Here is an 18,625-nt window from a genome sequence, read left to right on the forward strand (position 1 = left end):
AACAACTCAAGCCCACAGAGCAAGGGACGGGAAAATCTGAATTTGAAAAAGGCTGTGGATAGGGGTTTGATTTATTTTCAAGTGCATTTGAATGTTTATGAAAGGTTCCCAGCACAACTGAGGCTTCAGACACAAACTTCAGAGAATGATCATGATGTGGAATTACAATGAGAAGATCAGAGGGAAGGAGCCCCTCTCCTATGAGGAAAAGCTGTGAGAGCTGGGGGGGCTCACCTGGAGAGGAGAAGCTCCAGGGAGAGCTCAGAGCCCCTGCCAGGGCCTGAAGGGGCTCCAGGAGAGCTGGAGAGGGACTGGGGACAAGGGATGGAGGGACAGGACACAGGGAATGGCTGCCAGTGCCAGAGGGCAGGGCTGGGTGGGATTTTGGGCAGGAATTGTTCCTGAGAGGGTGGGGAGGAGCTGGGATGGAATTGCCAGAGCAGCTGGGGCTGCCCCTGGATCCCTGGCAGTGCCCAAGGCCAGGCTGGACATTGGGGCTGGAGCAGCTGGGACAGGGGAAGGTGTCCCTGCCATGGCTGGGGTGGCACTGATGGGATTTAAGGTCCCTCCAGCCCAACCTGGGACTCTGCGAGGCAAGAGCAGCTTTAAAGGCCACACTTCATTCAGTGAATAAAAACCCTGAGACATCCATGGGAATCCCAGAGTGGTTTGGGTCAGTGCACGTGCCTGGAATCCCCATCCCAGCCCCAGCTAAGGCTGTTGGATTTAAGACACTCCTAACAGGCAGTGACAGGAAAACCTTGCTTAGGAGCCTCCTGATAAGATCTCAGAGCCATTAAGCAGCACTGTTCTGTCAGCAAACGTGGCCTGGGCCCTGATTAATCACCCTCTCATTAAAACAGAGCCATTTCAATTTCTCAGCAGCTCAATAACGTTGGACTACACCATTCCCCTCACCCTGAAGGGCTGAGCTGGGGAGTCAGGTTTGAAAAATAAACCAGCCACACACAGCTCCCACCTCCTGCCCCTCCGAAAACAGAACGGCTGCAGTAAGGGAAGGCAAAGATTGATGGGGCAAACACACCACGTGTCCCTCTAGCCTTTCTCAGGGGTGTGTTTTACACTCAGTTTCTTGTTTTATCTGAGTTATCTCCATTTCTTCCTCCCCAGGAGAGTAAAGGATGATCCCTGATATTACTGACTTCTGCCCCAGAGTCCTGGCAATGAATGAAGCAGATGAGTAACACTGGTGCACAGCTCTTCCCAGGATATACTCCATTTTTCTTGGGGACACCATTGTACCCAGGCCCCAACAGAAACAACTCCATCTGTATTCCTGCTTTTACTTCTTGAAAATCCAGCACTTAAGGGCTGAATAATTTCAAATCATTTTAGAAGTGAAGACGGGACTTGCTGTTTCTACACGTGGTGACACAGGTGATAAACTGTTTCTCAGTGATTGTAAGAGTGGTATAAAACCACCATAATGACAATCAACCAAGATTTTTTTAAACTGGAACCAGCAAAATTTGTTTTATCAGCATTCAGTGGTCTCAGTTTTTGTGATCTGAGAGCAGAATCCTTCCAAATCTCCTTTCCCACTGAACCAGTGCCTATTTGCTCCCTCATTACCTTCCCTGCCAGCACACAAACACTTTGTTTGGCTCAGTTTAACCTGCAGCCAGCCTGAAAACGCATCAAGTGTTTCACCTCAAAGGAGGAAATCTGTAGGAGAATTGGCTGAACTTATCTTTCACCAGCCCATTAATGGGAGAGGAGAAAATAATAAGGCATGGACGAACAGCAGCCTCTGAAAGGTTTCTGTGCTGCTCTCCTTCAGCCAGGGAACAGCTCCAGTGCAGAGAGGACATCAAAAACCTCCATTCCCCCCTCACCAGCCCACTGGGCACAAAAGCTGAGTTCATGATTTTTGATAAACCCCAGCACAAAGTTACAGCAGAGGCCAATAACACGGCTGCTTTTAAACAAACCACGAGGTTTTCTGGTCATTTTGCACTTTCACTTCTTTTATCATTTATAACCTGAAGTGTCAGGATTCTCCTGGTGCCCAGGGCTGGGCTGGATGGGGATTGGAGCAGCCTGGGGTAGTGGAAGGTGCCCACCAAGCACTGGATGAGCTTTAAGGTCCCTTCCCACCCAAGCCAGCCTCGGGTTTGGTTTGAAAGCTTGTCCCTTAACGTGTCCCAGGCTCCAGGGGGATGGCAGGAGGGACTGGGACAGGGAATAAAACCCTGGAATTGTGCCTGCTCACCGTGCTGGGTGAAGAGGTCGCTGTGCACGATCTCGATGAGGCAGTAGAGCTTCTGGATGGTCAAGCGGCTCACGGGCACGTTCAGGATGAACTCTGTGAAGAGCTTGCTGCACACACAGAAAAAGCAAAAATCCATTCAATTCCCCTCCAAACCATGGAAAAACATCCAGGAATAAAGTACCAGACACACAACTTCATGCTTTTGAACGAGCAAATTCAGTATTTTTGAGACAGTAAAAAAATAAAAAAAATCAGAGAATCATTAGTAGTTTTCCAACAAATTTCCTTAATTTTTAATGTCCTTTTTTTGGTCCCCTTCCCTTTTAGTTCAATTTTAGACTCTTTATCCGTGTCTCATTGGAGGTTTAAGGTTTCAAATCTTCCTTGCCTGTGCTTTTGAACGAGCAAATTCAATATTTTTGAGAAAGTAAAAACAAAAATTATAAAATGAGAGAATCCTTAATAGTTTTCCAACAAATTTCTTTAGTTTTTAATGACATTTCTTTTGTCCCCTTCCCTTTTAGCTCAGTTTTAGACTCTTCATTCGTGTCTCACTGAAGGTTTTAGGTTTCAAATCTTCCTTGCCTGTGCTTCACGTCAATCAGAACATTCGTGATCATGGATGCCAAAAATAAGGTGATAATTAACATTGTAAGCTACCAACAAAAAAACATAATTAAAAAACCCAGAAAGGAACATTTTAGGATAAACCATCACACTCATCAGCTGGGCTCCCACCTAATATTGACAAGACTTTTCAATAATTTTGCATTGCTTCCTAAAATCTTGGATTCTTTGCTTTTCCTATTGAGACTTCATTCCTAATTAGAAGCCAACCTCAATTTAAATACTCCCAGTATTAAACTGCAATTTGTACTTGTAATACCATAGAAAAACTGTCATATTTAGGGAAAAACAGGCCAAGTCCTGTTTTTTCCTTTCTTTTTTCCCAAGAATTTTATTTATTATACACAACATTATTATTAAATTAACACAGAATTATTATTTAATCCAGAAATTCTACAAATCTGGGTTTCCTAAGCCCAGGGAAGTTTTGATGTAAAGCACTCCAGAGTTCAGGCAAGCAGAAGGTAAATGCCAGATTCCTCAGGCCACTGGAACATTAAACTAAAATTGTATTTATTTATTTTACCCCTACTTTATCTCTTTTCCTCCTTCTGACATATCAAGACCATAGAAATAAAACCAGACAAAATTTAGAGGGGTTTGTGGAGTAAAATCAGATTTAATTATGGTTTTTTTTTCAGTATGTAACAGTAACATGAAAAATAAAATTATATTTTTCTCTTTAAGCTAAAAGTCCTCCTGAAATACCAGTTTATATTTCTTCTACTGCTTTTTTATTTCTTAAACATCCTCCTCTTGTCCCTTTTATTTACTAACAACACTGATGTGTTTATGAGCTACTGAAACATCGATCCAGCAACAGGATTCACTAAATTATTTATTGTTTTATTATTTACATGGAATTTATACTTGAGAGAGTGAAGCATCATGGCCCAGCCCAAGAGTTTTGATGGCAGTTACCTGATTAATAATTCTTGTTAATTGTTTGTACTGTAAAGTTTGTCAGGTATTTGTTAAACATTATTTTTTTAAAAACAGGCCCTTAAAAAATACCTGCAAGGGACAAAAAAATGTAATAAAACCAAAGTGATAAAACTTCTCAGGTGATCCATATTTTGCTGTCTCAGTAGATATTTCTATATTTTTATATATTTTTGTAGCTTTTATAGAGAGCGTATATGTAGTAATTACATATAAAAATATTAATACATAGGTTGTGGCTTTATGGTTATGTCTATTATGTGTATTTTATATATTTGTGCATATTTTATATATATCTTTATAAATAAATATTTATATAAAATTAACACTCAACTCTTAATTAACTCTACTCACCTGAGCTCCTTTGGATCAAACACTAATTTCACATCGTTGACAATTGCTGGCAAGTACTTAAGTGCTGCCCCCTGAAAAAAAAGACAAAAAAACCCCAAATTAACAAAATTAATGTGTTTAAAGGTGATGCAAAGACTGCAAGGAGAGAATCACCCACGAGGAGGTGGCTTTGGATTCACCATTTTCTGTGACACCTGAGCTGAAATTCAGCAAAAATTAAACTTTTAAACTGATTTATAGTAAGACAGAGGCATGAAATGTTCATGAACTGGGAAAACAGATCAAAATTAGAGATTTATAAGCTCCTTCCAAGATTTTCTAGAAATCCTTTGGTTCCTCTAATCCCTTTATTCCCAACTTCTGTTGAGCACTTTCTCATCCTCCTCCTCAGCCACGCTTGGAGTTGTTTGGGTTTAATTTTTACTCCACTACTTAAAAATTAAACAAAAAACCTAATTAGCATTTTTTCCCTGCAGTAAATTCTTGGTAGCCACTCATGAAATCCTGGCTCTTCCCAATTCCCCTTGAACTCGCAGCTGCCACTGCACAGCACATGAAAGAGCTCGCAAGATACAAACAGATGTTTAATATTTTAACTGTTTGTAGGAATTTTAACTCATTTTATCTTTTTCCTCAGGAGCAATTTGTAGTTATTGCATGCACTGAGCACCAGACTAGGTAAAAAACTCAGAGTAATTGAAATAGAAACCAGAACAGCCAGACTTGTCTGCTTTACCTTGTGTTCTATTGATTAAATCAAATTGTTTGATAGCAGGTGTATTTTTACCTGAGAAGAGGCAGGGCTGGATGGGATTTTGGGCAGGAATTGTTCCTGGCAGGGTGGGGAGGAGCTGGGATGGAATTGCCAGAGCAGCTGGGGCTGCCCCTGGATCCCTGGCAGTGCCCAAGGCCAGGCTGGACATTGGGGCTGGAGCAGCTGGGACAGGGGAAGGTGTCCCTGCCATGGCAGGGGTGGGAATGGATCAATTTGAAGATTTTTCCAACTCAAGCCTCTCTGTGCTGTGAGAAATGATTGCATTTTCCACCCCCCAGCCTGGACCCAGACATTTTCCATCCCCAGAGGTTTCTACAGGCAGCAGAGCCACGGGAGAACCGTCCTGAGGAGCAAACACAAAGACACTCCTTTCTTTCCCCAGACCTTGCCCCTTTCCTGCCACAACCCCTGGAACTTCCCAGCCAAGCCCAGAGCTCCCAAAATCAACACAGCAATGATTTGCTGACACCCAAGGAGAACCTCAAGGAGCCTCCAAGGCTGAGACCCCTCTCCAAAGGGACCCCCAGCCTGTCCCCAGGCTGGATGCAGATTTCAGAACATCCAATTTTCACTCCTAACCCACTGAAGCTGTCAAGCTGGACCATCAAACATCCCCACATCTGCTGAAAGGATTCCTGAGCTGGGGCTCTGGAATTCTGCAAGTGGAGCTGTGATGGATGAGGGCTCTCATGAGCAGTCAGGAACCACAGGGGTTTATTTGCTGATCATTCACATGCATGGAGCCATAAATGTTTAGTAACACATCTTAAAAGAGAGCTTGCATTTTATATCTTGAATTAAAATTTCACACCTGAACGTAAAAATTAACACTTGAATGGCTCCCATGAACTACTGCAGGGTAAAACTATTTACAACAGCTATTTCCAGCTTGTAGCTGCAACAATTAGCAGCAACTGAGGGTCTACTTTATGGACAAACCAATTAAAGTTTAATTCTGGAGATTTAGAGAAGATTGTGGAAGTGTATTTCCCACCTCAGCTGGCTCGATAATGTGACACAAGATGATCAGAGTATGAGGCTGTGCAGCCACGTGATGAAATCTGTATCTAAGGCAAAGGGCTACTAAAATAATTTTTTATTGGTATTAAATCATGTAGAGGAGCAGCTCTTGCTGTAGATCTCACTCTGTTCAAGCTGCAGCTGATTTTCTGTGAGCAGTATAACTCCATTGCAATGCTGGTTATTCCCAGGACACTGCAATGCATAAATGAGGAATATGAAATTCAGCAGATAAAAAAAAAACACAAGCCCTGCTCTTGTCTTTCCATATAACATCAGGAAAAAACAAATAAGCATCTGGTTTGGGTTTTTTTTTCCCTCCCATTTAAATTAATTAAATTAATTACTTTTCACTCTTGATCAGCACTGGACAAAGGTTCCAATTCCTCATTTTCACAGGAAGCACACGGCAAACTAAGCCCAAAATCTCCATTCCAGAGTTACAGAGGAATGCCTCAACCACTCCAAAATTCCAACCAGCACTAAAAAACCACAGTAATGAGGAACCTTAATGCTCCATCAAACGGGTTTTTGCACTGATTTCCCTGTGATCACACCCAAAGATCAGTCTCACACACACACTCAATAATTACACACAGCTTCAAGCTGGGCTGCAATAAAAACCTGACTGCCCAAAGGGGCTTCTCTCTTTTGTACAAAACCAGTGACAAATTATTCCCACCCTTATCAAGTTACAGAATCAGTCATTTCCAGCACTACAAAGCACACAAATAAAGCAGCAAAGGGGAAGGATGAAAAGGAGTGAGAGCAGCAATGAGCCCGTGTGTGGCATGAATAATGGATATATTCTCCCTGAGCTGGATTTCCTCCTACTCTCACCCTTCTGTTGGCTGTGGGGTGTTAGAGGGGTTTCATTTTATTGAAAAATGTTTCAAAATTTTGAAAAATTTTCATTTTTTTTTTTTCATTTCTTTTATGATTCATGTGGCTCAGCATCACATCTACAAGGCCATGGCAGCCTGCAGCTCCCAGTGTTGTGGCTCATCCTCTAAACCCCAACCACACAAATTTACACATTAATTTCCCCTTCACCAACACCACATCCGTGTGGTGTGCTGTCCACAGACAGCATGGGAAGAACCATGAGCTGCCACTCTCTCCGAGCAGGAGCTGCCAAGAGAAGCCACGGAGCTGCTCAGTGCCTCAAGGATACTTTTAAAAACTGTGAGAAAGGCAATTAACTGGGCCAAGAAACACAACTCACTAAGTGAAGATAATCAGGGCCAGAAAAGTCAAATCTTTGCCTTAAATGGAATAAATTAAGCAATAATTGATGGCCACAGCTCTCTGCAGGGGACAGCAATTCCCAGGATTTATCCTTCCATGGACTAATTGCAACTCATTCCCTAAATCAGCTCTGTCTGGAGCAGGACCCTTTGCAACCTTTAAGATAAATTCACTGATGGACTTCTAATGAAATCACAGCTAATTGTGTTCTCCTGGACTTCTCCACAACTGGCAGCCAAAACACCAAGGAACAAATGCAGTGTTGGCATCAGAAGATGAAAAAACCCTTCAGATGTGGTAAAAAAGGCAGAATGAGTAAAACCAGGTGCAATGGAATTGTTATTCCCAACAGTGACCCCTCTGAACATCAACTGATTTATCAGCTAATTGTGTTCTAAAGTTACCCAGAGCTGGCAAGGAAATCAGGTTTGTGTGGAAGGAACAAACTCAGTGTTGGTATCAAAAGATCATTTGAGAGAAAAAACAAACCTTCAAAAAGGCCAGAATTAATAAGATCAGGAGCAATGGAATTGCTGTTCCCAACAGTGGCACCTCTGAAAATCAATGAAGAGTCCCCTGCACTGCTCTTCTCTCACTCAGAGTTCATTTCCAGACAGGTTTAATGACACAAAAATGGGCAAAGAATGGGATCTACCAAGAGCAAAATTAGCACATTGCCCAGATCTAAAAGTTCAAGGAGTTTCAATGACTAAATTTTATCTGAATTATTTATCTTGATTCTCTGAAAGGAATTTTTTTTCTGCAGATTTTTGCTGGGTGGGGAAAACCTCAAACTTGAAAAAACTTCACACTGCCATTTGAATATTTAAATAAGAGTAAGCTTCATTTATTTATTGGGACAGAAAGTGGCCCAGCTGCTAAAACTACCAGGAGGAGCTGCTTTTCAAGGAAATTTCTGGTTTTTAGTTTCTTCACAAAAGGATGAGAGGACAAGTGAAAGCCTTTTCTTTGTGTCACCAGGCAAATAAAAGCACATTAAAATAAAACCTTGATAAATACCTTAAAGTATTTCTGATATAATTTCGAATAACAGATAGAAAAATGAGTTTTACTCATTTATTTGTTACACAGTTGAGAATACAAAGAGATCTCTTAATTAATCCAAAAGTGAAATCACCTCTGTAGGTCACTGGTGAGTGAAAAGAAAGCAGGACAGAAAAAGAATCTTGCACAAATGGGAAATTATCCCATTCTTGGCTTCATAAATGGAATTACCAAAATAAAAGTGTCACAAAAGCTTCTTTGCAGTAGCTGTTTAAAAAAAAACCCAAAAACTAACTTAAGGTTGTCATTAGATTGACCAAATGACATTTGCCAAGTATTAAACAAAATGTATTCTGAGCAGAACACAGCTTTTTTTCTGGGGTTTAAGTTCAGCTCTTTGTAGTCCATAAAAGAAAAAAAAAAAAAAAAAAAAAAACTTAATTTAAAACTGTCATTTTCCAAAGCCATTCGTTTCCATCAGCACTCCTGGCCTCCAAATTAAGCACAAAAAACTCTGTGCCAAATCCAGAATATTCTTCTGAACCCTTTTGTTTGACAAAGCAATAAATTTGTTTTACCCAACTCCATTTGAGAACATTATTTCAATGTTAATTTTCATCTTTTGTGCCACTCAACAAAGCACCTCCTTTCCACCCCAGCATTATCTTGGGTGCCATTCCATTAAACTCATCCAAACCAAATTAAGCCCAGGCAGCAGCTGGATCAAACAATATCCAGGAACACCTAAATCCTAGTTTAGTTTTGCCCCAGCCTGGAGCAGTTATTCAGCCCACAAACTAAAGCAGTTTTTATCCTAGTTGCAAAACAGCACCTCTGGCACTAATTTCAGTGTAAAACAGCCCAAATTCAGAGTAAAAAGGCCCAAATTCAGCGTTAAACAGCCCAAAACATGATCAAAAATAAATATCTTCTGGAGATATTTCCCACATGGATTCTAAGAGACTCAGAAACCTCAATCCACAGTTGTATTTTGTTACCCAGCTAATCAGAAGTGATGTTTATTAAGAATTCCACCTGCTGGAAAAGCCCTGCAGATTAACACAGTCTCTTGCTTTCTTCTCAGGCACCTTCTATTTCCCTGCCTTCATTTAAATACTTTTCTGTGGCTTTAGCAATAACTGCAGAATATTAAAGTACAGAGTGGACATCGAGAAATGCTTTGCAAGTGACCAGAATTATTAAGAACCCACAGGCACAGGAGAATTCACATTAAAAAATGATCCCATCCACAGATGATTTTATACCCAGGATCACCCAGGGTGATTTTATACCCAGGATCACACAAGGATGATTTTATACACAGGATCACCTTTTATACCCAGGATCACACAGGGTAATTTTATACCCAGGATCACCCAGGGTGATTTTAAACCCAGGATCACACAGGGTGATTTTATACCCAGGATCACACAAGGATGATTTTATACACAGGATCACACAAGGATGATTTTATACACAGGATCACACAGGGTGATTTTATACCCAGGATCACCCAGGGTGATTTTATACCCAGGATCACCCAGGGTGATTTTATACCCAGGATCACACAAGGATGATTCTATACCCAGGATCACACAAGGATGATTTTATACACAGGATGATTTTATACCCAGGATCACACAAGGATGATTCTATACCCAGGATCACCCAGGATGATTTTATACCCAGGATCACACAAGGATGATTCTATACCCAGGATCACCCAAGATGATTTTATACCCAGGATCACACAAGGATGATTCTATACCCAGGATCACCCAGGATGATTTTATACCCAGGATCACACAGGGTGATTTTATACACACACAGTGTTCACACCTCCTTCATTCAGATCATTCAGAGCTCCCAGACTTTTCCCAGCCATCCTGAACAAAATCAGAACTGCAAATATCAGAGGGGCCCTGCTCCCTGCACTGCAGGAGGAGCTTCTCTGCCTCCCAAGAGACACAGGAATCCCTGACTAAAGAATATCTGCATTTTTACCACACTTGAAACATCGCTCTCAAGCTCCAGCTGAGCTCATGCTTCAGCAGGAGAAGGTTAAGGAAATAATTATCATGCACCAATTAGCAGAAAACAGGAATAAACCCAGGAAGGCTCAGCACACTTGTAAGCATTAAAAATGCATGCAGGCACCAAGTGCTGCTCACCTTATTTCATCAGGTTTGAGCCCCAAAGTCAAAGTGATGCTTGGAGAACAATCTGGAACCTCCCCTTCCCCAGCTATTGCTGCAGCCCACTCCACTCAGCGTGAGAGGAGAATTTTTGTTACTGAGAGAACATCCACAACACGCCAGCCCAAATCACTGCTTGCATTTCCCTCCCCACACCTTAAAAACCTGGAAAAGGCAGCTCTGAAATGTCTGTATCCACCACAGACAACACTGAAACATCAAAAAAAAAACCCTAAAAATTTCATTTCGTTAACTGAAAAAATGACCAATTTCTGTGCTGTTTTGAATGTTGTAATTTTCACCAGTTCACCTTCCCAAATTCAAACCCACAGGACTGATTATAACCTGGGGTGAAAGTGGGTTTTAATCGTTCCTGCACCTCAACACTTCAACTCCAACATATTTGAGTATATAAAAGGGAAAAGAAATGAGGTTTAAGTGCCAGTAGAGTGCTGTAAGAGGTTTAAGTGCTAGTAAAGCTCTGCTCAAACCACATTCCAAGACCATATGGAATTTTACCTATTTATTGTAAAAATCCATAGTTGAAGTAGCACCAGCCAATCTGAAAACAACCTTTTAATGTTTTATATATATAAACCCTATAAATTATCCCCTACCCAGGACTTTTGGAATATCCACAGTCCTAAAAGAGGTACAAATTCCAAGCCTCTTTTTGTGCTCCACAACCTTAAATCCTTGTACAATTCTGAGAGTTTTCTTTTGAGGAAACTTTTTCCCCTGCCACAAGTACCCAAAGCACTGAAAAATTTAAATTAAAAAAGGAAAAAAGAAAAGCAATTTAAATGCAAAATATTAAACAATTGAAGACCTACAGTCAACAGCAGCTCATCAGCTTCCACAAGGACATAAATAATTGAATAGATAAAGAGGAATTCTTGCTAAGAACACAAGACTGCAGTCTCTCTGTGTCAGCTTGAAGGCTACTCCCCCAGCAGACAGGAAAAAAAATCCAGCATATCCAGCCCAAAAAGTTGGGAACATCTCAGAGGAAAGTTCCAGTGGCAGTTCTGCTCCATGGTGATAAACTGTAAAGGAAGATTCCAGTTTTTGCAAGGAGAAATGGAAACACTGGGATGTGTGAAAGAAGCACCTGCTTTGTTTAGTGTAAAGCACTTCCATTTTCTGGGGAGGTCTTTGCAACTTCTTATCTCTCTCCAAACACACTTATTCTGCCTACACTTATTTAGATTCCCCAGTATTTATAAAAATCAGTGCAAAAAGCCTAAAACTGCTGCTGCAAGATCTGCTGATCTTCCTGCACAACACAGGGGCCTGGGGATGTATCTGTTTAAAATCATTGGTTTTCCACAAAACTTCAGCAATGGATCCAACAGCACCGGAATTCCAGCCCTGTTTGGGTTGGGATGGACACAGAAATCAACTTTTCCCAGTCCCTGCCATGGGCAGGGACACCTTCCCCTGTCCCAGGCTGCTCCAGCCCCATCCAGCCTGGCCTTGGACACTGCCAAAGCTTCTTTGAGAATTCTATCCCAGCTCCTCCCCACCTCCACAACCAAAAATTCCTGCCCAAAATCCCATCCAGCCCTGCCCTCTGGCACTGGCAGCCATTCCCTGGCTCCTGTCCCTCCATCCCTTGTCCCCAGTCCCTCTCCAGCCCTCCTGGAGCCCCTTCAGGTCCTGCAAGGGGCTCTGAGGTGTCCCTGCAGCTTCTCCTCTCCAGCCTGGCTCCATGGAGATGCTCTGGAGCATCTCCTTGTGCTCAGATTCCCACCCCACCCCCTGGTGCCCAGCAGTGCCCACAGGAGATGCCAGCTGAGGTTTCTGTGCTCCCTTCCCCTCCTGGCTCTCCCAGCCTCCCTCCCTGGCCCTGAGCTCTGTCCTTCTGCTGCCCTGGCTGCAACAACAAACTTCAGAAAAGGTAAGAAATTCCTTTACCTCCTCTGAATTCCCCTCCTGACCATGTCAGTCCAAACCCCAGAGCACAGATCAGTGTCTCACCTGCTGGGAAGGTGCAGCATTCCCCATCCTCTGCACCCCTTTAACCCCTTCCTGAGGTTTGGCACCAGCACAGCAGCCAGCATGCACCAGGTGGCTGCTCCAAGGTTCTGTGACAGCCCTGGCACCCCTGCTCACCCCAGCACAGGGATATTTCAAATGTGAAATGTCCCTGCTGCTCCCCCTGCCCCTGTGCTGGCTCCAAGCTGTCAGCTCCAAGTGGGGATCATTTCACTGCCACCTGCCCACCCTTCAGCTTTCATTTCTCTGGGAGCTCCAGTGATGCTCCTCTCCAGCAGCACAGGTACAACTCCTGTCTCTAATGTCACCCCCACAGTGTCACTGACACCTCCCAGCACTCTGCAGCTCTGCCAGGCAGGATGCACAGCATCCACACTCTGAAAACTCCCACATTTATCCACCCATTCCATGGTTTTGTTCTCTCTAACAGAAGCACACATTTCTGCCAGGCAGGATGCACAGCATCCACACTCTCTGAAAACTCCCACATTTATCCACCCATTCCATATCTTTGTTCTCACATTTCTGCCTGGTGCTCACACTGCAGAGCTCCAGTGGATACCTGAACACCATAAAAGCAATTTCACAAGCTGCAAAAAGCCAATAGTAACAATTATGTGTTCTAAGAGCTCAGTAATTAGAGTCCAGAGGAGATGAAAGCAATAAATAATGAATGAAAGGTTTTCAAGACTTCTGAAATGCATCTTCAAGCACACTTAACCCCACACTGGCTCATCCCTCAGAGCTTCATCTGCCACCTGCAAACACACACAGGAGCTGTGCTCAGGTCTGCAGAGCTCTGAACCTCAACCACTGCTGGTGGCATCTCTCCACTCCTTGCCAGGAAGTTTTCCTTCCTGGATCTCAGATGAACACAACCAAATCAATTTTCAGCTTTTTTTTTTTCCTCCCCCCCACCCCTCCAAGGTATAAACTTAAAGAAAAAAAGCTCGTGTTCATCTGCAAGGGAATGTCAGGAAAAGCAGTATCACATTCCACTCCTGTCATCCACAAACTCCCTCTCTGTAAAAGCCCAGACAGCTCTGAGCCACGGCCTCCAAGTGCCCATTTCCATTCAGGACAGATGCTTTGGCAATGAAATGAAAACACAGCTTTCCTGAAATGTGCAATATCCCTATTTTGCTTGTTATCAGATGATCCAGTCTCGGCCTCTCTGTCGATAATATTCCTCCTCAGCTGCTTTATCCCCACTATCTCTTTTTGCTGTGTGCTCAGCACGGCACCAGGAGCCCCAGAGCTCAGCTACAAAGGACTGGGGGCTTTGACTCAGGACTTTTCCTGCTGGACTCCTCCAGAAACTTCTTCCACTGGCACAGGGATTTCCCACTGTCTGTTTTTTTGCAAGCAGGAAGAGTCCAACTGTCCCCAAATCCTACCCCAAATCTCAGTCCCTTGATCATCTCTCAACTGATTCAGCAGGGCTGGGTCAGGGGTTTCATCTTTTTTATAAACTCTAGCTGGAAGCACAAGGAGAAGTTCAAGGTGCAGCTCATCAAACACACATTTAGGGCAGTCTCTGTAGTTTTCCATCATGAAAAAGATCCACTAACTTCTGTATCCAGCCTCCTCTGGACACTAAAACCTACCAGTGCCATAATTCAGAGCTTCTGCTCTTTGATATCAGCACCATCTGAGGGCACAGAGCCCTTTCCCAATTGCATGAGCCAACATTACCAAAAGCAGATGCTGTTTCTAAAGGGAAACAAGAAAAGGTCTAAGGGATGAAAGGTGGAGCTTCCAGTCTCACTCACTACTAATCTGCTTTTTAAAATATGTACTGGGGCTAAAGATCCTATATTGAAGCCTCAGATATAAATAAATGCATTCAAATATAAGGATCTACACTGTTAACAGCATCTTAAATATAAAGCCTTAAAAACATTTTAAGATTATACAAGTTAAAAAAGAAAAATGTCACTGAAACCATATTAAGTTCTTTTTAAAATAAAAATGAAGTTTTTGAAGCAATTAAAGGGTGGAGTCAATGATCATAGATGTCTCTTCTAGGATTCCATAAATTTACTTGTTCAAACAAACCCTTCAGCAGAAGCACCAAGTATTAACTTTGCCTGAAATAAAGCCAGCTTTTAAGCACAAACACAAGCAAGGACTTCACTGATGGCCTTCTTGTGGTTTGGGATGCAAAACTGGAGATCTGGAAAGCACAAACCTTCACTATGACAGTCTGGTCAGAGTTGCTGCTCATCATCTCATTGATGGACTTAAAGAGCTGCAGCAGAGAGTCCCTGAAGTCTGCTTCTCCTTTGTTTTCGTACAGCCTGAAACAGAATTAGGTTTCATCAGCACAAACCACAATGGAAATACTGTTTTAAAGTATCTGGTGGTATTTTTGACAATGGAATGACAGATGGCCATTTGTTGTCTCGCATTTCTTCAAGAATTTCTACAACTTCCTCCGCCGAATCAAGAGCAATCTTCCACAAAAAAACCCCTCGAGATGAGACAGCCTGGCCAGGCTGGGCCAGCAGGAAGAAGAGATTTTTATTGTAAAGCTGTTTATGTGAAATTGCACATCCAGCAGCGCTGTTCCAGTGCCTGGTGGGTCCCTGAGCCCGTGCCCACGCAGCCCTGGGACTCCACCCTGGCAGGACCTTGCCAGGCAGCTCTGTGCTGATGAAGGCAGAAAGCAGACAGCCAACTTGCCAGCAATCATTAAAATCTACCAGTGGCCTCAGGTGAGTGACCTTAAACTCTGGGAAAGAAAGAAAGACAAAACCCATTGACCCTCTGTTTGCTAAAAGGATGCTTTTTTTTTTTATTATTATTTTTTTCTGTGGGCAGGAAGCACTGAGGTTAAATTGTGTTTCAGCACTAATTTCAGGCTCAGTTTCCCATGGAGTCAGCACAGCTGACACAGAGGAGTGACTCAGCCCCAGCTCAGCTTCAGGAGCGAGGTCCCTGTGCCTTCAGACTCGTTCCTCAGAGCTGAGCTGCCCACTGGGATCCCCCTCTCAGGTGCTTTCAGGGGGTGAAAACTGCACAGAGGCACCTGAGCAACACCAGAGGCCAAAAAAAGAATGCAGCCAAGGTGAAGAACTTGGGCCACTGGTACAATGAGTGCTCCTGGAATTCTCTGGAGTGTTTTAAATGCAGAACCAGCCCTGCCTCGGGTGTGGGATGGCACAATCCTCACTGGAAAAGGTGAGGGGAGACGAGCACTGGCTCCACATCATCCTTGAAAACCTTCCCCTCCTCGGGCAGCACGTGGGACTCACCTACACCAGGGTTATTCAGACTTAACATGACCAAAAAAATCTGAAATTCGGATTAAATCCAGACATGGGGAGTTATAAACATCACATGGGACCTCCACAGACCAGGCTGGACACGGTTTGGAGCACCCTGGGAGAGTGGAAGGTGTCCCTGCCCAAGGCAGGGGGTGGATGGGATGAGTTTAAGGTCCTTTCCCACCCAAACCATTCCATGACTCCTTCCCCCAGTTAAACCCCCATCTTTACCAGCTCTGATTGCCTCCAAGAGCCTCATCCAACAACAACAACAACAACAACAACTGGGCTTCCCAAGCCCTCCCTGGTTCCACTGGCTCTGATCCCCCCAAACACCTGGCACCAAGAGCCATTTGAGCAGCTCCCAGCAGCATTCCAACTCCCTTTTACCTTCCTCCTTTTTCCTCTGGAATTAAACCCAGTAGAAAGGTCCTGAATGTAGTCTGCAGCTCAGAAAGAGCATTTCACCCAGAAATTTCCTATGTACAATCCTTGTACAATTTCTTCACGTTCCAAGACCACAGAATCGTGGAATGGTTTGGGTGGGAAGGGATTTTAAATCCCAAAAAACCCCACTCCTGCCATGCAGGGACACTTCCCACTATCTCAGTGTGTTAAAACCTAGCCTTGGACACTTCCAGGGATCCAGGGGCAGCCCCAGCTGCTCTGGGCACCCTCCCAGCCAGGAATTCCTTGCCAATATCCCATCTAAAGCTACAGGGTGATGGATCACATGCTGCAGCTGAAGTGGGCTTTCCTTGGGATAAACACAGAGTTCAGGCTGATCCTGCTGCTTTCACTGAAGTTAATGTGCATCATTTTTAATGCTGTGCTCATAAACCTTTGGAAGCCTCAGATATGAAAGAAGTTTATTTTAACCTGGACACAGAGGAAATAAATACTACAGAAAAAAAAAAAAAAATACCCAACCACTAAATTGTGTTATTTTGCTGTGCACACTTCTATTCCCCTTTTAGGCTAAAACTTGGGGTTATGCAGGGTAAAAAACTTGTTAAGTCCCCATTTCCATAATGGATTTCAGTGTCCCCCTGAACAGATTAGAGAGGTGAAACTTCTACCAACAGAAACAGTAACTGAACTTGACAGCCCAATATATCAAAGTGCTTCAGACAAAAAGCTCTGCCTTTCAAAAAGGAAGTTATAATAAAAATAAACAAGCTAGCCACAAATGTGTTCCTACTGTCAGTTAATAACATCTATTTATTTAATATACCTGATAAAGTACAAAATCTCTGCAGCTGTGAGAAAACAAGGTTTACACCAGGCTGGTCCTTCCAGCACTGCCTGGAGGATTTTAAGAGTGTAGTAAATACACCACAAGCACTGGGATCACTACTGAGGAAATCAAATAAAGATATTTCTAAAGGTCACTTGTAATACTCTGCTTTTACCAACCTTTGCTGTGCACAAATAGATGTGCCACAATGCTTTAAGTGGATGAACTTCCATGGATTTATCCAGAACTCAAGTATTAAAATGCTCCATCCATCCACTGAGCCCACCACCCTTTCCCTGAAGTTAAAAATATGCCAGATTTTGGAATAAAAGCTTCAGCTTGCTGCTTGGGATTCCTCAGGGGAGCAGCAGCAATCACTCCACACTCCTGAATTTTAATCACTCCAAATCACACCCCCCAGGCAGGGCTTCAGTCCTGCAGCAGCACAAATCACAGGCTCCTTTCTGCATTCAATAATTTTGCTGATTAATCCCTTGGCATGGAGAGTTGGGTCTTCCCACCACTGAAGAGCTGGGAATTTTTGCTTCCCACAAGGAAATCCCACAGCCAGTCCTGGAGGGTCAGATTGTCTGTAAATCCAATCTGCAGACAGAGGGAATTTTTTTCTCTGTTTTCAAGTGATTTGTAGGGCCTGCTACAGCCTCAGTGACATCCAGTATTTTATGAATCTCACAGCAGGGCTCCTACAGAAATAAATTCCAAGCCCTAAATTAGAGAAAAGGGTGGTGGAGATGGGAACTGAAGAGCTCTACATAAATCCCTTGTAATAAGGTTGTTACCACTGCTAACAAGCAGTAAAAGGACTCAATCTAAGTGAAGATCTCATCAGCTTGGTTTATAACTTCTGCAACATCTTGTGTATAAAACACAATACAGTAACACAAGTTCCCCCAAACAGTGCCAAGCTTTAATTGTTCAGAGACCTAAACTACCATGATTTTACCAATTCACTGCTTCTGAAAACACAGATCTCTGCTACAGAGGGAAAACCCTTCTCCTGAAATAACTCCTCACAGTTTCAAGTATTTCTAAAATAGTTCTAAAATAGTAAAAAAAATTTCTAAAATAGCTAAAATTAAGCCATTTTTACTGATGGACTGTAGAATTTTGGCAGTTTTGGGGACTTATTTGCCATGGGAGTTGAAGCACTGCCTGTACTCACTGGTTGAACAATATCCTGGACCGGACAATGAACTTGAAGATGTATTCCAAGGCTTTCATGGCTTTGAAGAGTTGGTCAGTGATCCCACACTTCTCAGCACTGTCCACGTATGTTTTTAAAACCTTGGTCAGTTTTCTGTTGAAAGACAAAAAAAACACATACAAGTTACAAGTATTCTCACAGAATTTCTATTTTGAAAGGTTTAAAGAAAAATTATGTGCCCACAGAGCTACAAAGTTAATTCTTCCAGTAATAAACTCCTTGTGGTTTTGTTTTGCTGATAAGTAGCTGTAAATTATTCTTGACCAAAAAAAGAAAAACCACAGACCATAACCTCGTTTAACACACAAGCAATACAACAAATCTCAGTAAAGCTGATTTTCTGCTGGATGTTCAGATGGATATTCAGATTTAGGCTCTGAGAAAGATGCACCTACTAATAATAATCAGAATAATATAATTAAATTAAATACAAGCATGCACCTACTAATAATAATCAGAATAATACAATTAAATTAAATACAAGCATGCTGTTAATT

The 18,625-nt window shown here is 42.7% G+C and overlaps 1 protein-coding gene across 2 annotated transcripts in view; it reads right to left on the minus strand.

Moving 5' to 3' along the window:
• The window catches only part of DOCK1 (dedicator of cytokinesis 1), a 264,360-nt gene that overhangs the window by 187,982 nt on the left and 57,753 nt on the right, over positions 1–18,625 (minus strand). For both annotated transcript variants that reach the window (XM_086900707.1, XM_086900708.1), the window contains exons 22-25: positions 18,087–18,221; positions 14,589–14,697; positions 4,157–4,227; positions 2,234–2,340 (exon numbers count right to left, since the gene is read on the minus strand). In XM_086900707.1, the coding sequence (XP_086756833.1) occupies positions 2,234–2,340; positions 4,157–4,227; positions 14,589–14,697; positions 18,087–18,221 (422 nt within the window). The remainder of the gene's footprint in view (positions 1–2,233; positions 2,341–4,156; positions 4,228–14,588; positions 14,698–18,086; positions 18,222–18,625) is intronic.

The sequence above is a fragment of the Cyanistes caeruleus genome, chromosome 8 (assembly GCF_971803275.1).
Source record: "Cyanistes caeruleus chromosome 8, bCyaCae1.hap1.1, whole genome shotgun sequence".
NCBI lineage: Eukaryota > Metazoa > Chordata > Aves > Passeriformes > Paridae > Cyanistes > Cyanistes caeruleus.